This window comes from Dysidea avara, chromosome 12 (assembly GCF_963678975.1).
Source record: "Dysidea avara chromosome 12, odDysAvar1.4, whole genome shotgun sequence".
In the NCBI taxonomy this organism is placed as follows: Eukaryota; Metazoa; Porifera; class Demospongiae; order Dictyoceratida; family Dysideidae; genus Dysidea; species Dysidea avara.
In genome coordinates this window covers 8,083,862-8,110,332 of record NC_089283.1, presented here as the reverse complement: position 1 = coordinate 8,110,332, position 26,471 = coordinate 8,083,862, and the positions used below count along the sequence as shown (strand labels likewise).

General features: G+C 36.5%; 1 protein-coding gene across 2 annotated transcripts; it reads left to right on the top strand.

Moving 5' to 3' along the window:
• The first annotated feature begins 701 nt into the window (after positions 1 to 701).
• LOC136241561 (E-selectin-like) lies at positions 702 to 21,057 on the top strand. Of its 2 annotated transcripts, XM_066032794.1 has the most exons (11): positions 702 to 824; positions 10,443 to 10,499; positions 13,473 to 13,661; positions 13,722 to 13,910; positions 13,969 to 14,157; positions 14,216 to 14,404; positions 14,463 to 14,651; positions 14,710 to 14,898; positions 14,957 to 15,142; positions 16,122 to 16,271; positions 20,513 to 21,057. In XM_066032794.1, the coding sequence occupies exons 2-11, from the start codon at positions 10,445 to 10,447 to the stop codon at positions 20,782 to 20,784; spliced, it is 1,797 nt and encodes a 598-aa protein (XP_065888866.1). In that variant the 5' UTR covers positions 702 to 824; positions 10,443 to 10,444; the 3' UTR covers positions 20,785 to 21,057. The 2 variants fall into 2 exon arrangements, with proteins under 2 accessions (XP_065888866.1, XP_065888867.1); XM_066032795.1 differs by lacking the exon at positions 16,122 to 16,271.
• The last annotated feature ends 5,414 nt before the right edge of the window (positions 21,058 to 26,471 follow it).

Genomic DNA, 26,471 nt, shown 5'->3' with positions numbered 1-26,471 from the left:
TTTGCTTTTTACCTAAATGCTTTTACTAAATAATAACAATTTGTTGCAGTAAAGTAACAGATGATCCTGACAAGTCATGATCACCACAATCTGGTATTACAGATGGTAATATTGTTAGGAAACTGCCTTATAAGGCATCACTTGTAGTATGAGATTTTTGCTTGTCACTTCCATTCTGTGGGCTTGCAATTTTAACTATAATAATGTGTGTACAATAACAAAGCAAGTAATCCTTTTCACTTCAATGTTTGTGGGTCTCTACCTGACCTGCCAAACACAGCAATATCAAAGAGTAAACATGTGTCGCGGTTCACTTCAAATGGTTTGTACAGTAACAAGCATATGCATGTTCATGTTGTAGCTAAATATGTTTGCATGTCTGGGTGCATATTTATCTAAATTATATGCTTTAACTTCTTGCATGTGCGCGCTAAGGCGTGGCACTTTATTACATCATCAAAAAACGCATCCGCCATTTTTTGAGGGCAATAAACGTACGCGGCATTCTATGCCTGGCTACATTTAAAAATTTTTTTTATAATGCTAATACGAAGGAATCGTGCTAAAAGATACTAGTATAAAGTAAGTTGCTGGGTAAAAGTATTTAACATATTTGCTGCATGGCGAGTTATTCCGCCTAGGGAAGGTTTTTGCCGAGGTTTTTGCAATAGAACGCTCAATACTTTTGCCTCACTTTTCTCGTAAACTATCGTGAAACTTGAAGCCGTAGCAACTTTTTCCCGGTTTTTTGCCAGACCACGTATAACATTTGGAACTGTTCTGCTAAGGCCTTCAAATCTTTACTTCAAAGCCCAGCTGAAAAGGTAAGATTTATTGACTCTGCGTGTCATTGTTGTGGGTGACCCAATTTTGGAAAACCATCGATATCCTTTTTGGCACATTGGTCATTTTTTTTCTTTTGTAGCTAAAATGAGGCACTGGGTGTTTATCTATCTTGTGTCAAAATTTCAGCTTGATCTTGAAGGGTTCCAGAGATATGGTCAGTTTACTGTCTAATACATTACAAAGTAAAGTAGGGGCGGGCATTTCCGGACAAAGTTTGTACATGTATTAGAAAATTGTTTATTTCTCCTCGAGAGAAGAACGGATTCTAACATGCTTGGTGGCGAATTGTAACCAATGAAATAGGCTATGAGTGGTATAAATTGTGAGTGGTAAAGTGTAGGGTACTAGGAAAAGGAAATGTCTAAATTTGCAATTTGAGAAAATACAAAAAAATTATGTGGCTGGGATTTCCGGACATCAGTAAAAGTATAGGCGTACCTGGCATTGCTATGGGAATTGCTGCACTCCACTGAGTGCCGTGGCCCAGCAGACTGACAGCGTCCTGTTTGGCTGGTTGCTTTGTTTATGGTAGCGATTTTTTTAAGCAACAGAATTGCGTTATGCTGCTCGGGACCTTGCAGTTGTCCGCAACGCTTTCGAAGATGCGACGTTTGATCTACTGCTTGGAAATCTGTACCAGCCCTTACCTGAACACAGAAACAGCATACTTTAGCAATGTGGCCCAGCGGATCCTTGCTGTAGGCTTCTCCGGGCAGCTGGTTGTGTTGATTGCCCATTCAAGTTGACACGACGCAGGTAATGGGCTTGGAATCCAGTTGTACTATCTCTAAACCATATATCCGTTCACTGTATACTGTGATTGACAATTTGTGGTGCATATGGTCGCTTAGAATTACGAACGATGCCCTCAATCTACTGTTAACACGCGTATAGAAAGTTTTTTACACAAAAATATTCTAAATGCGCAAGCAAATCTTGACGAATCTCAGTAATCCTTGAAGCTATCGGGATAAAACTTTGGTATTTTATAGCACACGAGTGGGGTACTTAGGTACTCAAACCATAGCCTGATTGGTTTCCATTCCATCCTTCAGTAGCGGAGTATAAACGAAGTGTCCGGAATATGCAGCTGTCCGGAAACCCCCTTACTAACCTTAACCTTCATAATTATTATAAATGCATGGAATTCTGTGAGTGATCAAGCATGACAAATTGTGACGAATCACTTTGTTTACAAATAATTCCATTCCTACTGTCTAAAAATATTAGGCCAGGCAAAGTTGATTGCTAGTTTCCCGTTTCAAGATTTTCGAAATATCATGCGGGCGGAAGTTCATTATTCATTATGGCTAAAATCTTGAAGAAAACACTTACTATTACAATAATGAAATTATTGTGAATATTTGAAAAATCCATGTGGTGGAAATAGCCATATAATGAAAATTTTGTGGCACTTCTATTAAAGCATGCGGGCGGAAACAGGAAACTAGCAATCAACTTTGCCTGGCCTTATAAAGTAGTTAAGGCCGGATTACTTGTTTTTCATCCACAATTTCTGTGTGGGTGGGAGGTCATTTTTCATTATTCATTGTTAAAGAAAATACTCTAAATCAAGCCTTCTGCTACTATAAAGGTTAGCTAAAGCCTTTTATGAACTAGTACTTATGTTTTACCACCATTTCTGATGCGCAAGTGACATTTACTGTGCTGTAAAATGATAGCCAGCTTTCTTAGCATCAAAATACGTATGCACGTGATCGATAACAGCAATAATGAATTTGGAGGGGGTGGGGTAAAAAGGGTTGCAGGCGGGGATGAGAAACAATCAAGTTTGCCTAGCCTAACTCAAGTGTTCCTGTTCCTTTTCTTCAATTAAATTCCATGTATCATTGTCTAAGACTTAGTTTTAACTATTCCAGCACCTGAACAAATCATCCCATTTGTAAGTTAATTGGAGTCCCACGCATGGTGAAATCACTACATGGTCTGATAAAATAATCCATATCTCCTAGAGGAAAGAAGCTTTAGATGTGAAATTTCACAGGAAGAAGGCTTAATAGTTGTTTTATCCAAATGTGTAGTACAGAAAATTAATTTTAAAAAATAGCTGAAATTTTCAAGTGGATTTTCCTGCAAATTTTGCATGTGCCCAAACAGATGGTTTTTCAAAATTGGGTCACATATATTATAGCTATAATAGCCTTTAGATCATCCAGCGTTGACCTCCATTTTCAAATGTCCAGTCTGTAACTGTATCCAGTGACAGAACCAGGATTTTAGAAAGGTTTAATGTTAGCTACGTACCCTATAGAATGTATAGCTAAGGAATGAGGATATGGGGACATAGCTACTACACTGTATATACCCGAGTGAAGCCCTAAGATAGGTAGTTTAAAACTACAATAAATACAATGCTTTAAAATTGTAAATTTAAGCTAGGCCTAAACTGCATGTGTATCTATGATTGCTCTATTAGATGGAGTTTAACTAGTTAAACTAGGTTAATGTTGCAGTCAAGCATGCGTGTGTGTATTATGATAGTGACTAACCCGAAGCTCCACCATGACTAGGGGGACGATTGGGCAGGCACACACATGAGAAGGGTTGGCAATAATTGGAGAATAACATTGCGCATGCGTTGCAAGAAAAAGGCGCGTGGAGAGGTGTTAGAACACATGGTACTACTACATGGCATAGCGAATCTTGTCGTTTCATTAACATACCGCCTAAAAAAAAGGACGCTGCAAGAGGGGCTTTACGGCAGAAAATGAAACAGTCTTGGAACTATACCGGAAGTTCAACGCTGCCAACTCAATGAGACATTCATCGTTTCGTTGATGTGCCGCCAAAGTGACACACGGGAGGGTGTCACAGAAAAGTCAGCGAACTAGACCGGACGTTACCACCAGTACATTCGTCGATATTCCATCTAAAAGATGCCCAGAAGAGGTGCAGTAGCAAGAGATAACAGAAAAGTCAGGAAACTTAACGGAACTGAGTTACTGCTAACACAGAAACCAACAGAGGCTATTAAACAGCTCCCCTAATGCGGAATAACATCCCCACAATCGTCCAGGAGGTTACAAGATTGCTCCATTTTTGACAACTAAACCTATGTATCAATGATGCCAAGCAAGTTCTAATTAGCTACAATATATTTGTCTTTGTTGTTCGTAGGCGACTCCCCTTCCGTAGATGCTGTTGGGACCTTACTATTAGGGACACTCCTTGGTCTCAGGGTCCGCAGTGCCCCGGCGTGGACCACCGGGTGAATGTGAGCGCCTCTGTAGTGCCTTAACACATGCCTCCTTAGCATACAAACTGCAATAATTTGGCAAAGGGAGCGTTCACCTGGGCAGATTAAGGTACCGTATATGACCGTATTAAAGCCGGGCTCAAATACACGCAGAGGCTCAAATATACGCCGGGTACAGCTAGGAGACCGTCATAATAAACGCCGGAGCTCATTTAAACGCCGGGGTATTAATGATATGCACTGAAAGGGGTTCTAAACTCGTGTCAGCTGCTAACTATACAGTGATGTCTCGTCACCAGTCTTATGATGTTGTCTTGTTCGACTATGCCTTCTCTTCTGGTGATGGCCATAGCGTATTTATCGTGGTCATTGTCCAACTTCCAATATTTCACCCAGCAGAGGAGTCCAAATACATGATAGGCTATGGATTTCGTGTACTTGTACTGGCACCTGTCATTCTCAACGAGTGGCTAGTAAGAAATAAACGCCCGGGTCCAAATTAACGCCGGTCTCGTTTAAATGCCGGGTCAAAAATGATTTATAGGAAATAAATGCCCGGGCTTCTATACGGTCATATACGGTACTGCCCCCCCAGGGGCCCCTTAAAAGAATAGAACACTGATACATACTAATATGGGGTGTGTGTGTGTAATATATAGTGTATGTTAGATGTTAGTATTTTCATTTGTAGTCATTCTGGTACATGTATTACATTTACAACGAATAAGTGTGTCTGAGGTAATGGTACAGACAATATGCGACCACCTCCACTCCTCCATAGATGCTGTTTGGGACCTTAATATAATGAATACTCCATGGTCTCAGGGTCCGCAGTGCCCCAGCGTGGACCGCTGGGTGAATGTGTGTGCCTCCGTAGTGCCTCCTCATTAGCATACAAACTGCAATAATTGGCAGAGGTTGTAACTTGCAACAGTGACAATTGAGTTTAAGTGGCAATCAGTGTTGACTGGTGACAAGAGTTTTCATCTGTGCAGAAAAGGTATTGCCCCCACACCCCCTCCCCTAAAGGGATAGAACACCTATTTATATATTTGTGTGTGTATATATATAATACTTATGCGCATGCATGTGTGTAGATATAATTGCACATGTTGGTAATTTCATATGCAGTTGGAGATAGTCATTCTTGTACATCTATATATTCATAATAACTTAAATGTATTTGTGTGTTACTAAGGTGACTACAGACAATATGTTTTGCGATTCGCAATACTTAAGTGAATGAAGGAAATAAATGTTTTAAATGGCATGGCACATGTTACCGATTCACGTAATGATATTTGGTTAGGAAAAGCTTATGTGAGGTACTTAATTACCAATTTTCTAACCTGTTGGCCATTTCAAGGATCCCGACCCCATAGATATTGTTCATACAACAGAGACTATGGCCAGTGCTAGCCAAGCTAATTAAAAGGATGTAAGACGGAGAATTGACAAATACAAAACCAAGCATGTTGCACCTGGGATGAGGCCAGCAAGCTTAGCCATTCCAAACAACACCCAGTGAGTTTGATCACTCAAATGACCCCAGTGTTTTACCATCTATCTTGCAACTTGTAAACAAACTTAAAAAAAAAAATTGTCTTGGAAACACACTATGTATAAATTGTTCACGACTGTTGCTTCCACTAGATTGCTGCTTCTTGTGTGTGAAGTGAAGAAGAAAAAAACAAAGAAATTAAAATGAAACTTTGGCCGCTTGCATCTCAGAAATGGCTAGGAAGATATTCTTTAAATTTGGTATGTAGACTCCCTATCTGGTGGGCACTTGGATAAGGTATTATGGAGCTATGTACACCTTGGACTGTCTAGAGCAACTCTAATGGGTAGCACAACTTGTATACAAATTTTTCTAATCTGCAAATATTAAGGCATTCCAGGAGAATTGAATTGTACTTATATATTATGGCTAGGGTGTAGGACAGATTGTGTGGGAAAAGCAAGCCTTGGAGGTTGTTGGTTGTTCCAAATCATTTATGTTCCGCATGTATGCAACAGCAGCCAACACTAAATATACTTCTGAATGATAAAGTTTGAACTGATCTCAATCATCTGATTCAAACAGAGGTGCCAGATTGTGGTGTGTATTGGCAAGCAAAACAAAACAAACAAACAAAAAATGGCATCTACCACTACATGGGGTCAAAATATAACGTCATAGTAATTGTAAAAAATAAAAATCCAACTGTTTGAGCTTTGTGGAAGAAGTCAGGTACAATTTGAGTTTGACCATTCCAGAGTTGTCACTGCTGTGAATAGACACTATAAAGCTGCCACCTACTTGTAATGCAGCCTGTGGTTCTTGTTTTACTAATTTCGAGATTGGTGTAGCCTGTAGACACTTAGCAGGTGTACAATAATAGTACAGCTGACCACATCTCCCATGGTAACCTGCATTTGTTCTTTTGTTTACAGCCAGCTACACTACCTCATCTGTGACTGCAGATTCTGAGGGATAAATGGGATGGACTTACACACACACTCCAGGCAACTGTGCAGTACTCTACATGAATGGTTTAGTGTCTCCTACTTGAGAGATGCTATAATGCTGAGCAGCACCGATGTTTACTATTCCTCCCACAGACTATATGTGACCGGGCCTGCGAAAATAGGGCATGTGGGCACAAACTACATGCCATCACGCTACAGAACATATTTCAGTACTGGAACAGAATATTTCCATTCTGTAACTTGTACCATAAAGCCACTTAAATGCTAACAAAGAGCTGAAAATTGCATTGCCATAGCACAATGGTACAAACAGTTATGAGCGATAAAAGTTAGAAAAAGTAGGCAAAATTCATGTGCCCACATGTCCTGTTTTTGCAGGCCCGGTCACATATAACTCAACACCAGTCTTCATTTTAAATCATAATGGCACAACGCTTCAAGTCCAATTATTCTCCAATGGCAACCTATAGCTTCATTCATCCTGCAGTCAGCATAATGCATAGTACAAACCTCCTTACACCACACTTTGAGCAGATTCTTTGAAGCATTTATAGAGCTAGCTAATACAGACAATGAATCTACCTTCTAATTACTACAGGTGTACCTATAGTTGATCCGATATCAGTTACATATTAATCGTGTCCCTGCTGAGGTGTAGCTATAGTGTAGGCAGGTGAGGCAGCCGCCTCACTAGGTATTTGTATCTGAAGTCACTGAACTGGGAGTTATGTTGGACCATTAGATGCATTGAAAGCATATATTGACAGGGTTTGTATGCTATTTAGTTCAACTGATAGTGTACATAGTAAGAGTCCATCCAGTGCAGCTCCAAGTGGATAGCTACTGAGGTTTACTTTTCAGAAACTGGTCAAGCAAGATCGATATACTCTAGTGGAGTAGTCACCCTAATATAGAACATTCACCCTGATACAACATGCAGTCAAGCAAATTTTTAATACAATACTTTGATAGAATTTAACAACTTAAATTGCTCTCACAGTCAGTCTAGCTTTACCAGGAGAGCATAACCTGACCCCCTGTTGATCCCCTGTTACCAGTGCTTACAATTATACTACTTGGGTTAAGGAGTGAGCAACATGCACAGGAGAACTCATGCTCGCCTCATTTCATCATTACAGTCACCATATGCATTTTAGCTGTATTTTTTTTTCACATCTTATACTGTTTATTAGAACTAAGCTGAATTGCAAGGTCACAACTGTTTATATTGGGTATGTAGAACTAGATCAAACCATCCCTAGCAGGTCCACTCCAGAGTGGTTCAACGTGGTTCATTTGATACAAGCAGTTCAACATTGTTCAGTGCGATGCAGCAAACATTTACGTATAAATGGAAATCGTTTTGATTTGAGGACATTCTTTGCGGTGGGTGTGCAGGGAATATCCCAGAGATTTTATGGTTCCTATGGCTTGGAGGGATGGGCAGTTGCCTTTCTTTGGCATGCAGAAATTCTTGTGGCTTCAGAGAATGTTAAAATCCCCAAGCATTCCTACCTCCAAGCCTTTGTAGTAAAACATGCTATATACATCATGTAAAATTGTTGAAAAGGGGCCTATTTGAGAATTAATAGGAGAATCCATGGAACCCTGCACACCTACCAAAACAACCACCATCTTTTGACGGTGGCAACCCACTCACAACAGGGTAAGACCTGCTGACCAGGTTAAACTGACAAGCAACATTAAAGTATCTTGAACATCTTTACACTTGACATACTTACATACACTACGGCTACATTATAATAGAGTTTTATCTTAGAATTAACTGATTATTCCAGTGAGATATATGATGGCTGGAAAAAGCATGAAATATACTGTAGGTTAGGCACTTAGGAGCAACAACATTTGCAGTGATACCTTGACTGCCTGATCAACTGGCTCTTTTGTTGAGGGAATTTAATATTGTGTTAATTTGGTTCTGCAGTACGTGGCCGCTGGCCTTATTAATGTGGTGGCCAATCAATTGCAATGTATTAGTATGGAAGATACATCAAGGAATTGTTGGACCTGGCCACTATCACTGATTGAAGGTTCTTAGTTTACTAATTTGTTAAGATGCCTTACTGTAGATATACTGATAGTAAAGTGTCAGTAGAATTAAGTATATGGAACATAATTATTTTACTAAGTTTTAAACTCTCAGTAAAACATCAGTGAATGCGGGTTTACTGAAAAACCGCTAAAATAACAAACAATTAACTGTTCCATGTACTGGGGATATACCACTGTAGTAAACTTAGATACTTCAAGCAGTGTATAGCGAGGAGGGATGGCAGTTTAAACTTCCATGTACTTGTAGTTTTCACATGGTCTCAGTAAAGCTGCTTCATTCACTAATTCTGAAGATACTGAAAATCACTGCAGCTGAACTCCTGCTACAAGCGAACTCTTTTACTGTATACTGTATAGCAGGTTTTTACCGCAAAGACTTTATTTTTGTGAACAGTGTCTAGCCACGGTAATTAAATTTGCGCTTATTTTATCCTGTGTGTTGTCAGATTTTCGTGTCTTCTTGCCCTGTAACTCAATGCGTATTGTTGTGCCACCATGAAACGAAAACCAACTGCATATCCTTGAGAGGGTGTGCCCACTACTGTTGAGTTGTCACATAGCAGCACATATCCCCACAACTGCCACAAGTAAGTTCCTCGCCAATGACAGGAGTCCAAAATATCTTTATAAACATATATAACTACATAGCAACGTTTCCATCTTCTTTTTCAATGCATTTCCAGTAAAATAAATAATAAAATCAGTGGATTTTATTTTCGTGGATAGCTGCGTTTGCGGAAATTTGTGTCACGCTTTTAAGATTCGTGATAAATTATAGGTGCAGTAAAAACCTGCTATACGGTTATGAGCTAAAATTGGTCAAGTACAGGATAACCCAGCTTCCACACATGAAATAACCAAACAAATATTTTTACTACGTACATGTAAACTGACTGTATTGACTATTTGTGATAACCACAACAATATAGCTTTACAATTATGCATAACTATTGTTTGTGTGACAGCCTGAATGTTGTATATCAGTACACAAGTACAAAAGAAAAAAATAGTAAGATTAGGGATCATAGACAGTAAAACAAGGAAGGTTGCCTACACCTGCATGGACATTTAATCCCTAATTTCAGTCATGGGTATAGACTGAAATAGAAATAAATATCCACTAGTACACCTGCTAGTGTAGGTGACCTCCCTTTCTAGGATCCCTAATTGAACTTAAAATTCCTAATTGTTCTTTGTATGTGTTTTTTTGCTTTTTTAAAAATGTAATTAATACTGGTGAATCAGTGCATACAACAACAAAAGAAATACTTTATGCTTTGTCAGAGTGCATGCCCCAAAAATCAATTACTGAGAACATGGAAGTGGCCATTTCACTACATTTTCAGCTAGTGTTGATTTCATCTTCATTGCAAAATCCTATACTATGCAAGTACCATGCAACTACAAAATTTCTTCTTGTATGCAAATTACTCAATGGACATGAATTCAACAGCATGTTCATCCCATAAAGAACACTATGAGGAGTGCCTTTGCAATCAATTCAGAAATAAAGTTTTCCAATACAAATGTATAATGGGGAGCCATCACACTACCATGAATCAACACCTTGCACTGTCAGCAAGAAAAAATGGGACACAAAGAAAACCAAAGGTAAGTTGATCGTGATTTGCATATTGTACGTACTGTCAAAAGGCACCTGTTGGGTTGAAACAATGTTTAACAGCAAAAAAAACCATTCCCATAGCCTTAGCCATTATCCGGTTATGCTTGTCTGAATGCATCAGGCAAGCAGGTAGTAGAAAATTGTGTTAGATCAATATAAATTCTATAGCAACTTATTAGAAGCAATTAACACTGTATGTACACTTTGCAGACATGGAGGAGATCATCTATGTTATGATAATGTTGATGTGTAGTGTGAAATATTCAGGTAAGCATATAATATAATAGCTATACACATAGTGGGACAAGATCTACGTATTGTTGCTATTGGAATTTGTAGCAATCTCTACAAGTATATTATCTTTCTTACTTAGTTATAAATTATCATGAACCATGATAGTGCCTCTGATCTATGGAAACTATTGTTTTTTCTTTACATATCCTTTTGAGTCCAAATAGAAATCTCTTGTGTTTAACATGCTGGCTTGTTTGATTCTTGTTTCATATATTTTTCAGTGATCCCGTGTTTTACGATCTTTACACTAGTTTGTACCTTGTACCATATAACTAATTGTATATGCAGATATTGTGAGGTAGTACACTTCATCTTTCATTTTCCTGTAATTTTTATCATTCTCATTTATAAATAACAATATTAATTGTTGCTCTACAGCTACATTATTCATGTGCATTTAAATACCTCGTGGGTTTGAGTAGTAACCCTCCCATTGGATGTAGCCTCTCTGGTTGACCTCAGATGTGGTACTTGTTGGGCTGGAATCCTGGAGTTCAGGTAACCTACTGATTAAGTCACATTGATTGGCTTTTTCTCATTGCTTCTTCTGTTTCACTAAAAAGCATATAGGTGTATCTGAGGGCAGGGCCAAAGGGGGCTTTGCCCCCCTTGTAAAGATTGAGATACTCTAATAGAGCAGTCACTACTCTAATAGAACAGTCACAGTTCTAACATCATTAACTGACAATTTTTGTAAATTATTACAATACTACCTTATGTTTAGTACACTTTACCATGTAATAGGCTTATCTAACTAACTTCATATGCTTATTAAAGCATGCATTTTGTTGGCTAAATAGCTATGAAAATGCTCCCAATTTCAAAGCTAGGAGACCTAATTTTCAATTTTTTCTCAGAAGATATCCAACTAGAGTCTTAGAAAGTGTATGCCAGCTATACATGACAAAGTTATGTAAATGAATATAACTTGTGTACCAGAGTTCCATTCTTCTCCTATTAGTGGATTTTATCCTATAACTTCTTGCCCCCCCCCCCCAGCAGTGTCTCCTAGATCCACCTATGCTAAAATGTATGTCAAGATTGTCACTTGGCTTCCGCAAAATGTGCTATAAAACACAAACAGGCATTCCAATCAGCTAAAATTTGGCACACTTAATGGGGTTATTAAAGCAAATCTTACTACCAACTTTGGTAGGTATGGAAATTATTCTTGTAAAAGAAGATCAAACCTCTGTCATGCCTACAGTGTAAACTGCTTTGAGAATCAGTTGAAAATTGGTTTGTAGTTAGAGTATCCATAATATAGGAGTGCTTTTGGTGGTTGAAAGAATCAAGATTAAGGATTAAGACCCCAAAGATACAGCATATAAGCAAACATGTGATTGAGTTTTGCTATTTAAAATTGTTTAGCTGTCACACCTACTAGGTAAACCATTTACAGGAATGAGCTGAAAATTGCCTTTCAGTGGTGTAGAAGAATTCACAGTAAAACACAGTTACATATATTGCAAAAACCAACTACATGTAACAAATGTTCAATCAATATACTCTAATAGTGCAGTCAACTTATCAGTAAGTAGCAAGTCATCCAGTAGAGAGTTCAACTACAATCAAGTGACCATGTAGAGAGGTAAGCTACAAACAGCTAACAAGTCAGCCTGCACAAAGTTCAGCTACACACACTGGTGTCACCCAGTAAGGAACCCAGCAACAAACAAAGCTCCTACAGAAGGTACAGCTATAAACAAGTCAACCAGTAGAGAGTTCAACTACATTGCCATATCGAGAGTTCAGCTACAAATGAGTCACAGAGTTTGATTAGCAATGTTACAAGTCACTCAAGAGAAATCAGCCGCAAATCAAGTCACCTTGTAAAGGGTTCAATTCCAAACAAGCCCTGTAGAGAGTTCAGCTACATTAAAGGTCACCCTATAGAGTTCAGCTAACAATAAGACACCTACATAGTAGAGAGTTCAGGTCCAAGCAATTCACCCTGTACAGTTCAGCTACATGCTACAATTCACCCTGTAGAGAGATAAGATGCAAGTCATCATGTAACTACAAACAAGTCACCCTGCAGGGATGTTCACACTGTATAGCTAGATAGCTGAGATAAACATAACACCCTGTACAGATTGTGTATACATGATAATAAGGTTATTCAGTTTCAAATTTGCAATTGCTCTTTTTCTTGTTCGAAAATTCCTATAGTAAAGAGAAAGCCACAAAGTATGCTGCCAGCTTTGGGGAAATCTATTATAGTCGATTCATGTTCACCTGAGCCCTAGTTTGAAACATCCACCTAATATGCTAGCGTTATGCTGGCATGGCACTCCAGCCTATTGTGCTTTTTATTATGCTGGAATGTTTGATGCAGGCCTATTTCAAAGTGATATAATATAGTGATGCGCAATAGAGAATAAAATTATTATTAAAGATAATGAAATTAAATAAAATAGCACCATCACTTTGAACATGGAGTCCTGATGCAAATAATACCAGATCAAGAATTCATAATATATCTAAGTATACAACTCTTGACCAGATTCACAACTACTATGATCCTCGCTGTGATTTGGACATCAATATATACCCATCCTAAATATTAAAATCAGGGAAACCATTTTAAAAATATATTTAGTTACTTAGGCAACAAAAAGTTAATTATATGTTTCTGGTTCCTTTCCTGGTCATTTTTTTGCTGAATGAATTGTGCAATCACCATACAATAATTTATATACATTTTGTATCTATTGAAAGGTTTTCATGTCTTGCAAATATTCTTTTCTTATGAAGATGCACCAACTTTATACATTGCCTTTGTTTTTCCCTATAATTCCATGTACTGCTATGTCAAATGTAGTGTACCACATCAAAAAGTTGTTGCAAACAAAAAAGTCTAGTCACCTGGTTAATTATGGGAATTGGTAGGACCAGAAACATATAGTTAACTCTGCATGGTATTATATGCAATATTGTTTTTAGTTGCTTGTCCGTCACTTACTAATCCTAATAATGGAATGATCACTTGTTCACTGGGAGATGATGGAGTTCCTTCCTATGAAGACACTTGTAGTTTCACATGTAACACTGGTTATGAGATAACTGGTAATGACACTAGAACCTGTCAGAGTGATGGGAGCTGGAGTGGCAGTGAAACTAACTGTAGAAGAGGTAAACTTTGTGTAAGTAGCTAAGACCATTTAAAATAATTATATAATTGATATCTTGTAGTCAATTGTCCTACACTTTCTGATCCTATTAATGGAACAGTGAATTGTTCACTGGGAGATGATGGAGTTCCTTCCTATGAAGACACTTGTAGTTTCACATGTAACACTGGTTATGAGGTAACTGGTAGTGACACTAGGACCTGTCAGAGTGATGGGAGCTGGAGTGGCAGTGAAACTAACTGTAGAAGAGGTAAGCTTTGTGTAAGTGGCTAAGACCATTTAAAAAATATATAATTGATATCTTGTAGTCAATTGTTCTACACTTTCTGATCCTATTAATGGAACAGTGAATTGTTTTCTGGGAGATGATGGAGTTCCTTCCTATGAAGACACTTGTAATTTCACATGTAACACTGGTTATGAGGTAACTGGTAATGACACTAGAACCTGTCAGAGTGATAGGAGCTGGAGTGGCAGTGAAATTAACTGTAGAAGAGGTAAGCTTTGTGTAAGTGGCTAAGACCATTTAAAAAATATATAATTGATATCTTGTAGTCAATTGTTCTACACTTTCTGATCCTATTAATGGAACAGTGAATTGTTCACTGGGAGATGATGGAGTTCCTTCCTATGAAGACACTTGTAATTTCACATGTAACACTGGTTATGAGGTAACTGGTAATGACACTAGAACCTGTCAGAGTGATAGGAGCTGGAGTGGCAGTGAAATTAACTGTAGAAGAGGTAAGCTTTGTGTAAGTGGCTAAGACCATTTAAAAAATATATAATTGATATCTTGTAGTCAATTGTTCTACACTTTCTGATCCTATTAATGGAACAGTGAATTGTTCACTGGGAGATGATGGAGTTCCTTCCTATGAAGACACTTGTAATTTCACATGTAACACTGGTTATGAGGTAACTGGTAATGACACTAGAACCTGTCAGAGTGATAGGAGCTGGAGTGGCAGTGAAATTAACTGTAGAAGAGGTAAGCTTTGTGTAAGTGGCTAAGACCATTTAAAAAATATATAATTGATATCTTGTAGTCAATTGTTCTACACTTTCTGATCCTATTAATGGAACAGTGAATTGTTCACTGGGAGATGATGGAGTTCCTTCCTATGAAGACACTTGTAATTTCACATGTAACACTGGTTATGAGGTAACTGGTAATGACACTAGAACCTGTCAGAGTGATAGGAGCTGGAGTGGCAGTGAAATTAACTGTAGAAGAGGTAAGCTTTGTGTAAGTGGCTAAGACCATTTAAAAAATATATAATTGATATCTTGTAGTCAATTGTTCTACACTTTCTGATCCTATTAATGGAACAGTGAATTGTTTTCTGGGAGATGATGGAGTTCCTTCCTATGAAGACACTTGTAATTTCACATGTAACACTGGTTATGAGCTAACTGGTAATGACACTAGAACCTGTCAGAGTAATGGTAGCTGGAGTGATATTGAGACTACTTGTACAGGTAAATATTAAGTGTACAGATAAATAAGGGCATAGCAGCGAACTTTTAACAAAATGGGCTAATATCTGTTGGAGCAATTTGCAGTCTTATTTTGGGAGTCTGGGGGCATGCCCCTCCTCCCCCCCTCCACACAAAAAGTTTTTGAAAAATTTACTGTCTGAATTGAATTTGGTACCAATTTTTCATGAACTTTATTTGAACATGCATCTAAATGATTTTTAATACATAACTATCTCATATTGACTGATTTATTAGAATAGCTGACTGCTCTAATAGAATACAGTATATTGAACTTACAAAGTGGAGAGGCTAAGCTTCAAAATGGAGGGACTAAACCTCAAAATGTGTGCATATTATGTGTATGTGTTGTATATTCGTGTGGTGTTTGTATGTTGAGTAAATATATTGGCTAGACTAACTTTTAGGATAATTTTTGTTGATAATTGTAATCGTTACTCTTTAATTGCTGTTATACTCCACGTGGGGTTTTGCACAGTAAATATACAGTAATAATTACATAACCAAGTAATAAGAATAATAAGAAATGACATCATAAATAATTATAATAATAATAATAATATATTTGATGTATGTGTGCTCCAGTGTGGAAGAATGGCTAATATGAGTACTGGAGTTTAAACTAATAATCAACAATCATTTGAGGACATACGTACATTATCCACTGTACTAGTTATAAATTCAGACACGATTTTAAGCATAGAATTTCAGGGGCAATGTGTCCAATACTTAGCTAGTACTGTGTGTTGATGGACATTATACTGCAATTTATAGGCAAGATATACTATATAGACAGAACATAGACAGAACATTGGTTGAACAGATGAAAATTATGCATTTTAATGTTCAGGTAAATATACCTGTAGCTAAAATCCGATACAGTCATTACAGTGTGTGATGGCAGTTCACTGTATGGATTAATGAATAAACATATATGTATTTACATAAAGTTGATACCCAGTTATAGTTGATGACTCATCAGCCATTGGTGTCACTGTTGGAGGAGCAGTAGGAGGGATTGTATTTCTTCTAATAGCCACTACAGTGTTGTTGTTGACAATAGTATGGATGAGGAGAAAATCACAAATGCACAACAGTAAATCTAGTAAAGGTACACTAGCTTGATGTGCTATTATCACCTCTGCAATGTTCATGTATGCCATGTTCAAGATTGCTAGCCAATTGAGCTCAAAAATAGTGTAAACTGTAAAAGAAAAAAAACACTTATAATTATTTGCAAAATTGTTTCATTGATTTACATGAACTACACACTATGTATACAGTATGTGGGTTCTAGGCAACATAAGTATTTGTTGTGTAGCTATCCCATTGTCATCTAAATGTATCAAAGTATGTTTTCACTATAGGTATATAAACTGACTCTGCAGGAGTTAGTCATGATGGGGTTGAGAAATAGCTATCCTTTTGAGCAGTACATGCTAAGAAAAACAAGCATATTACTGTACATTAAAATAATAATTATTATGATTCAAAAATCAAGTCTCTGTATTATTAGAGTACATCTGATTCAGTAGCTTTCTGAATGCTGCAATAGAGTAAGTGATTTTTCTATTAGAGTAACTTCTACATACGTACGTACCTTCTGAAGCCCTACATCAAAATTTCAAAAGGTAGGACTAGTTATATGGTAGTTAAACCAAAGAAAAGCTATAAATTCCAGTAGAAGCTAGACTCCAGTAGGTGGGAACCATAAATTAATTTTAAAACAACATGGTTTACAGATTCAGATGAGTTGAAAGCACAATATGAAGCCATACTATATCCTACAATTTCAAGCACATGCAGCAACATTAATATTGAAACATACACAACTTACGTACTTGTTTCTCTAGTCTTCTTGTAATGAAGCAACACATCACAGGATGTAATATGTGCGTATCTGTTGTCATTACTCTGTCATGTAGCTAACTCATTATATCACTCATCACTGCAAAAGTAAAATTCACATTAGTCCCAACACTGAATGTGAACAGTACTAACATAGCCTTTACAAATATGCGACCGGATCTGCAAGAATCTCACATCAGTAATATTTTAGGGTGGTTTCATGGTTCCTAAAATCTCAGACTCCTCCAAAAATTGTGAGTGACAACTGCACTATGCATACTTAGGTTAAACTTGGTATTAAAATGGCACACAAACTATCAAAAATACCCTCAGATTCAATCTCAGTAAGTTTAATATATGTAGTTTTAATTTAAATTTCTTGGCATTAATAATAAAAGATAGTAAAATTATACAGTATATTAGGAGTTTGGATTTATCTGGTTAAAAATATCATTCAAAGACTAGCTTCACAATACCATCCGGGTACCTTGGTTAAGTATAACCAAGTGTTTCAGTATAACCTTAAATGCTTCCAATACATCACTACAGAATTTTAGGAATTTTCTTCTGACTGACTGACTGACTAACTGCCTGCCTGCCTGCCTGCAGGGCTTAATTTTTCATTGTTCATGCCATTTCAGCCCGACAAGTCCCTTTTGGCATACCGCGGTACATACAACATACACATCATAAACTTACCTTTGTCCTTCTTTGTGTCACATTCTTTTTGCTGACTGCCCAATGTGTTGATTCGCAGTAGCGTAATGGCTTCCCTAATTTGTAAACAGGAGTCATCCATCTTTTCCGTGGTGACTGGATTGATTGCAGAGGTGCTTCTCATAGTGTTCTTCATTTGTAACACTGGCTGAACATATGCATGTAGCTGAAAGCAAAGTGTATATATAATGACCACTTCACTTTCAAGTCAGTAATTGATAGCTATGCGTGTTCAGTCAAAAACATTACCTCTGGTGCTATCCTTTCTTTTGATACGGTATGCGCAGGTTGACCAGTAGTCATAATAACGTTGTAAAAAAGTAAATAGACAAGTATAAGGAAAATTAAGAATTTTAAGTTCAATTAGGGATCATAGTAGTATAGCCTTGATTTCGAATTATGGATTAAACATCCACTATTATATCCGCAGGTATATAGACAACCTCCCTTGTTTCTGTACATTTTCTATAATCCCTTAATTTTTCTTATACTTATAAATAAATAAAATATGATTAACAATAACAACACATTATATTGTTTATATATATCATATGCAGTGATAATACATAATGTCACAAGTACTAGGAACTTTAAACTTGATTAGGGATCAAAGAAATAAAAAAGTAGTAAAGCAAGGAAGGTTGCCTACACCTGAAAATATACTAGTTCATGAACATTCATTTAATTTCTACCTCAGTCTATATGGTAACCCATAACTGAACTGATTAAATGTCCATGCACTAGAGGTTAGGTGACCTTCCTTGTTTAAGTTGTTTCACTACATTGTACTTTTTATTTCACTGATCCCTAATTGAACTAATATTCCAATGTACTTGATTGTTTACTCTTTGTGACATTATTATGACTGACGAACCCACATTTAGAAGAAGAATGATGCTAGGCTTATTGTTTTTGTCTGAACTTCCGTCTGAACTATCAACTACTAAAATAGTGAAGTGGCCATTATGTTTCATTTTTCAGCTATGTTTACGCAGCCTGTTGCACAGCTTTGCAAATGAAGAACACTGTGAGAATGATCTCTACAATCAATCCAGTTTTTTTTTCTTTTTTTCTCTTTTTAAAATTTCAGCTGTGTGAATGGATTGTCTACAGTCACACAACGAAAAACTTGGACAATTCCTGTTACAAATGTAGGGAAGCCATTATGTGAAGTTACTGACATCTTAAATTGTCAACAAAGATTAATGGAGGACACAGATAAGTCCATGAAGCATGCACTGCATATACTGTGGTATATACGCCAAAAAGGCAACTGTTAGGCTCAAGTGATGTCAAGCAATGAAAAATTCAAGCCTGTAGCCTTAAATTAGCCATTATCGAGTTACACTTGTCTGAAGGCATCAGTCAATTAGGCAGTCAGTAGAAAGTTCTGCTGAATAGTTTTAAAGTTTGTATAGCAACCTACTGAACCTAGTTATTGGAAGTGTTTCGGGTCATACTGAAAGCACTTTTGGGCCTGTTAAGGCACCATGAAAGTATTGTGAAGCTTGTTTCTAGTAAGTAAATTTTTTTGTGTGAAAGCTGCAAATCTCCATGATCCCCAATAAATGTCATGATCCCTAATAAACAGTTACGGCTTGAAATTTCTTAGTTTACTAGAGTGGTAGCTATATCCCCAGTATATGGAACAGTTAATAATTTACTCTTTTAGTATATAGCTTTCCACATTCACTGATGTTTTACTTGGAGTTTAAAACTTAGCAAAACAACATGTTCCATATACTAAAAGTTACTGATGTTTTACTATCAGTATATCTCAGTAAAGCAGCTTAACAAATTAGTAAACTAGAAACATTTAAGCAGTGAGTACTACTGTACTGTATGATTAATCCTGAGAAAGGTATATGTAGTTAAAACCTTTTTAATGGCATCTTGCAATTGGACTTATTCCAGCCTGATTTTGGGTACAGTAGTTCTCATTTCGGCAGAGGCTCTCAACAACTTGTTCTTCCACTTATTAATTTGTGCAGATTTAATTAGAAATCTACAGTGTTGCACATATACAATAATGGTTGTAACTTTCCCTATGATTTCAATTTGATATGGCCACTTTCTTAAGAAAAAGTACTTACAATCAGCAATCAATCTGTTTTGTTCCTCCTATTTTTCTTTCCAGCAATATATTTTATTTTTAGCCTTTTTACTCAGTATCTTGAAAGAAGCATTTTATTTTGCTTATATAGAACCATCAACATAACACATGCTTACACTGTCTTAGCAATGATTGTTTTATTTTGTTGGAGTAAATGAAACCAATGATTGCTCTACTAGAGCAACTTAAAATTTCATGATGTTCTTGTTACAGAATTCTGAACTAGAGATGGAATTGTGCACTCCATCTTTACATTAGTAATACTGTATAATTAATTTTGATGTGCTTATGTATTATTTGCTTCCAATTTTCTCAAGTACAAGCACATTTTGCATGCTCCTTGCTTCTGTCTTTCTACTGTTCCAAATGTTATTACCGTAAATCAGGAAAAATTGATCGTCAAAAAATTTTTTTCGCTGGCTGTATCAACGAAAATTAAAATGACGAATTATTTACAACTCTATATACGAATAATTTGTGCATACAAATAACTATTAACGTACAGTTATTCCATCAAAAAATTTTGTCGATCATGATAGTGATGAAAATATGTTGCATTGAAATTTTAATAGACGAAAATTTTCTAAGCAGGAATTTTCCTAATTTATGGTAATGCATTTCTGCTTAAAATTACTTGATTGTATTTATGTAGGTGTGTTGTAATTTTTAAACAGATAATAATTCAACTGTGCCTGGGTCCGGTGTTCCTACTGATCCTAATTCTTCTAATGATGTGACACTGCCAGTCAAAGAAAATGATGAAGATATATTTGGATGGTTTGGTGAACGTCCGTCACGTATAGATCCAAAGCACCATGTCAAAATGAATGCTAACCCATCTTATGGAAAAGTTACAACAGAGGAGAGAAACACAACTGATTATCAAGTTACTACTGGCTCAAATGTTGCTATTATTCCCAACCCAGCCTATGTTGGTGTAGCATAACATCTTTATGGAGAGGTGGAGGGAATGTACACATTTTCAGATATTTTATACAAGCATACAATACTGTTTTAGAAATCAATTACTGTAGCTGAATATTGTGTTGTTGAGCTGCAAATTAATATTGTGAATGTGATTGACTTTTAGTTTATGTATGTAATTTTAACACTGTAGATTATTCAGATTATGTACGATATATTATGCAGATGAACGCAGGTCTCTATATTCTTTGAATGTATGTATCTATGATAATGCATATGATATGTATTTATCTAACTGCAAGTATAGTATTCTCTTCAAAATGTAGATGGTTTGTATTTTATTTTTGCACACCATCACCATTACCCACTTGTTACAACAATGAATGCAGCTATTATCTACTGACATATATACATAGTTTCACATCATCAGTCTTTTATATACTAGAATGTTATAAGATTATCTATCTGAAATTAGTGCTACTGTAGATGTCAGTCCAATATCACTGTGGTGATCAGATGTATATAGCGACGGCATGAAGTTTAATTATCATGTGAGGTCCCACCATCACAGCTACAGTGTCACACGCAAACATACATATTTAAATTTGGAATTGTAAAGTTTAATCAATGCAGCCAAGCTGTGAAACAGGGTGCTGACTTCCAATGATGAAAGGCACATAAGGATATGAACTGACTAAAAGGCTGATGTTAATGCCAATCATATTTTATGAAATGCTGGCAACGTGCTACAGTGTTAAGATGGTTGGCATTAACATCATTGCAGCCATATTTCATGACCACAAGCATCTTTGGTTCCACATAATTTTTTGCTCAGAATCTACAAAAAACACTGCATGCAATTAATTTACTTATTGGCTGTTTTGATGTGTAAATGCATGCCGTTCATCCATTTCTTTTCTTGGTGCTAGTAGTAATGCTACTGATTATGGTTCAATAGGTTCTCTTCACTCTATACATTTAACCCCCTTGAAGGTAGCTACAGTCTCATTATTTGGATATCTTTAATAATATTTCAAGAAAGTTGGCCATAATACTACAAGTCTACAACGAAATAATGAATTGTCCCATGGACTGAGATATTATGCTGTTATGCATATGCATAACCCTGACTATAGCTAACAGCTGTGAGCAGAAGTTAGCATTTTAGACACCAAAAACTAGTCCAGTTGGTTCATTTTCATTTATGATACATTGCACATGATTGCTAGGGGTGGGCGGTATCTCGGTTATATCGTCAAACCGCGATATTCTGATGAAACGATACCAGTATCGTCAAAAATCATTGGAAACGATATTATCTATATATGTTCCGCTTCAAAAATGGAAGGAAATGGTGGACCTATTTTCATCCACTTTTAGATGTTTTTTACTCTGTGATCTATCCTTCCAATATTGGATGGAAATAGCTCATTTTCTTATAAAGTGACAAAAATCTACAATAAGGTTCCAAAATTGGATGGTTCTGTTCATCCAATTTTGGAATAATCTGTACCAAATTTATATTCATCCAAAATTGGATGGTTCCGGTCATCCACTTTTGGAATAATCTGTACCATGCAAATTTATAATCATCCAAAATTGGATGGTTCTCCATGGTCATCCACCTTTGGAATAATCTGTACCAAATTTATAATCATCCAAAATTGGATGGTTCTTGTCATCCACTTTTGGAATAATCTGTACCAAATTTATAATCATCCAAAATTGGATGGTTCTGGTTATCCACTTTTAGAATAATCTGTACCAAATTCATAATCATCCAATAGTGGATGGTTCTAGTTTTCCAATTTTCGAATAATCTGTACCAAATTTATAATCATCCAAAACGAGTCTTCTAATTTTGAAATAATCTGTACCAGATTTATAATCATACAAAATTGGTCATCCAATTTTGGAATAATCCGTACCAAATTTATAGTTATCCAAACTTGGTACCCAATCTTGGAATAATATGAACTAAATTTATAAAACCATCCAAAAGTAGATGGTCTAATTTTGGAATAATCTGTACCAAGTTTATATCCATCCACAAATAGATGATTCTCGACTGGTAATCCAATTTCACCATTAGCATACATGCACTAAATGCATAATCTCCCTTATTTCATCACTTTTTATTTCTATGATCCGAAGTTAAGCTTAATTTGAAAATTTTAGTAGCTGAGGACAGGATAAGAAACTTTTCCACCTCAAAAATTTTTACCGTACTCCTGAGCCAAAAGTCAGCCAGCCGACTTCATTATATCTCTAAATCTCTGCGCAATAAATGAATGGTAGAGCCATATAATATACATACATAAATGAAATTCATACTTAATTAAGGTCAAGTCTTTGATTTAGTTGATCATGAAAGAGGATTAATGTTATGATACTGCTTGCACTTCGATTTTCCCTTGCCAAATTTAAATTATGCCATTCGGCTTTCCAGTTTTGCCTATAGGCTGTATTCAGCTGCATGCTAAATATTCTGCTATGATTAATATCATGGCTTAACATCCCACTGGACTTTTTAGCCAGCTATAGGACTGTGTGTGATCTATCTTTATTTCTTGCTTCCCTTGAGGAGACAGTATGGTTGTATTTGCTGCCCATGCTCCATCTCCACCCCCCAAATCTTCCCAAGCTAACTATCAGCTTTTAATTTATTTCTGTTACATCTTCCCCATAGCCTCAGCCATCTTTCTTTATTGATTTTCTACATGTATTTTTCTCAACAGCAACTGAGTGCCGTCTCAAGCAAGATACCCTATCCATCAATCTTTCACAGCATTTTTCTCAACTTTGTCTACCAATCTCCAGCTGTCCCTGAAAGTTGGCATGCAGAAACTTGCCAATGAGAATGGTTTGATTTGATTTGATTTATATATTAAACCTCCAGGAAATTGGCTACAGCCATTCTTCCTTGCCCAGAGGAAAACGTCACAATGGTGCTTCTTGCTAGATATCCACCTTGACCTTTGGTTTTGTCCTTCACAAGAATGAGTGATTTTCATGATGCAATAGCTCTCCAATACGGCTGATCTCAGAATCTCCCATGCTTGTTGTAGATCTACGTAACAATATTGACCATATCCTCAGCTTTCCGAATGCTACTATCCACCACAGTGCTAAAATGCATGATTACTTGACCAAACTTTCAAACTGCATGGAGGCCAACAGTTATACTGTATAGCTATGCATAAAAGCTAAACTATGTATGTATGTCAGTATATATGTGCAAAACATGGTATATCACGAGAGTTACTCACCTCATGTAGTATATATAGTACTCTGATGTATACTATTGTATATTATACAGATAAACAGACAGGCAGTGTAAATGCATGCAAGTATATACAATTTACTTATCACTATAGGTAGGAAAAAAGCAGAATATTTCATGACATTCAATTTGTCAACTATGATGGTAAAATTATATGTCCCATAATTATTATAGTTTTGTCAATCAATTTCATCAGTTAATTACAAATCATGCATATGCCCTGCAGAGGCGGATCTAGGATTTCCCAAAGGGGGATGCTAAGCTAAAGGTAGATATAGTGGAGGCTAAATGTGTGGTAACTACTTGATACAAATAGTATAGTACAGTGTATAAAGCACATGCACTCAGCATGTGGAGCATTCTTTATCTAGGGAACCTCAGGGGGCTTAATTCCATTGTCCATGCCAGCATGCTCATGTTTGCAAATTTAGCATTCAGAGGGTGAATTTGGCAATGATTTTGACTGAACCTTATCGAATAAACATTGTGAGGCACTTTAACCACAGACTGTAAATGAAGAGATGGGTGACCTACTGGAGCAAAAGAAAAAGGCTGTCAATATGCTGGTTGCAAAACTGCTTGTTTGTATGCAGCATTGCTGAAAAACAATTGAAACACTCCTGGACCAATAGAGCAGTCACAAAATACTCTAATAGAGCAGTCAAGAATTTTGAGAGAAAGCTGCTACTTACAGATGATTAATGTGTAATGATTTGTAATTTCTATATTCAAGAGATTGCATGCAACAAGATTAGAAGTGAAAATCCACGAGGCAGAAATAATCACATAAATATATCTTTAATAATCATTAGTTTCTTGTCCTTAAATACTCAACTTGAAACAGCTATGCAGGGGTGGTGGATTTTCAATTTTGATTTGCTTTTAGTAGCTACAGTAGATACTAGATAGCTGAATTAGATGATGGTCTTAGACTGATCTAGCTACTGAATGGCTACATTCAGCCGCCAGTGGTAGAAAAAACTCAAAAAGTGACAATACAAGCAGGGATAAGAAACTAAGAATTAGATTGATGTGGCCTAATAGAAATTTAGTGGCACTTCTACTAAAGCATGTGGGAGGAAACAGATATCAAGGAATCTTATGGGCACTTCTGGGCTCCTAATTTTTACAAGACAAAAAATGAACATTTAGTGTATCTAACCAGTGTTGAAACTGGGTTAACACCACTGACCTGGATAATAATATGGCAACTTTAATTTAAGTGGAGGCATGTGCTAAACCTATAATTGGTTCTGTTTTATGTTTTCAAAGCGTGTGTATCCAAGCACAGAATGATAGTCAATGTTCTAATAGAGCAGCCATGTAACTCAATTTGACATGCATACATGCTCTATATAATTCCTTTCTTTTTCTTAAGAATAATTACCTGCCATGCAATGATTTGTTTACAAGCATTAATTTTTAAGGATTTATAATTTAATTGTCACTATCCAGCAAAATGCTATTAATCATTGCATGTGATTTAAGATACAACCCGGGTCAGACCTGGTTAAATATTTAATAGTTGTACCATGGCCATGAGGGATTTGCCTGATATAGCACGAGGGCTGTGCAGGCTCTTGGGCTATATTAGGCAAATCCCTCATGACCATGGTATAAGTAATATATACCACCCAGGTAAGTTTACCTAATAAGTGAAGGAAGACAAACCTACATTTACCACATTATTTTTGTACAGAGGTTTGTAAACATTGATTGTGGGTTTAAATTGTGGATACAAAACAGAAATGAATGTGTGTTTGTTAGTTGTAGTGATACCATTTCTAACCAAATAACCACTTTGTGGATGCCAAAAGTAACTTAAGGTGCTAAAATAAGTACTTAGGAGTATAGGTTGAGAATGTCTGAGCCATCTTGTCACATGGTTGAAATGTGCTGTGTAGAAAAATGATCTTCACATGATTATTTAGTGGTGTCTAGTAACTGAACTATTACGATGCTAACTCACTCAATAATTTTTCCTTCAAGAGAATGATAAACCAACATGCTAAATCCAAACTCACAATGCAAACTTTAAGCAACTCTATTATAAAGAATCAAAGGGAACTGATGCCTTATAACTGCCTCACCATCAAAGGCAGTTGTGGTCAGGGCTATATCATGATATTGCCCTAATCACAGGATGATGTCACCCTGTGGTTAGAGCAATATAGCCTTATGGTTTCCTTTGATCTGAGGTGTCAAAGTGGTATATGTGACCCAGTCTGGGAAAACTGGTCTTATCGCCTATTTGAAAGTAATTATTTAGTGTATTGTAGCTCTCCAATGGTCGAAGCTATGTGTACCAAATTTTCACACATTTTACACCAATTTGTTACCTTCCAGAGCATCCACTGTGCAAGTAACCAACAACTAAGTTTCCTGCAATTTTAGATAGTATTTAAACTGATGTTGACTGTATCAGG

Coding starts and splice junctions, on each gene's coding strand:
- LOC136241561 (XM_066032794.1), top strand. CDS start 10,445: ATGGAGGAGATCATCTATGTTATGATAATGTTGATGTGTAGTGTGAAA. Junction 13,662..13,721: donor TGAAACTAACTGTAGAAGAG/GTAAACTTTGTG, acceptor GATATCTTGTAG/TCAATTGTCCTACACTTTCT. Junction 14,405..14,462: donor TGAAATTAACTGTAGAAGAG/GTAAGCTTTGTG, acceptor GATATCTTGTAG/TCAATTGTTCTACACTTTCT.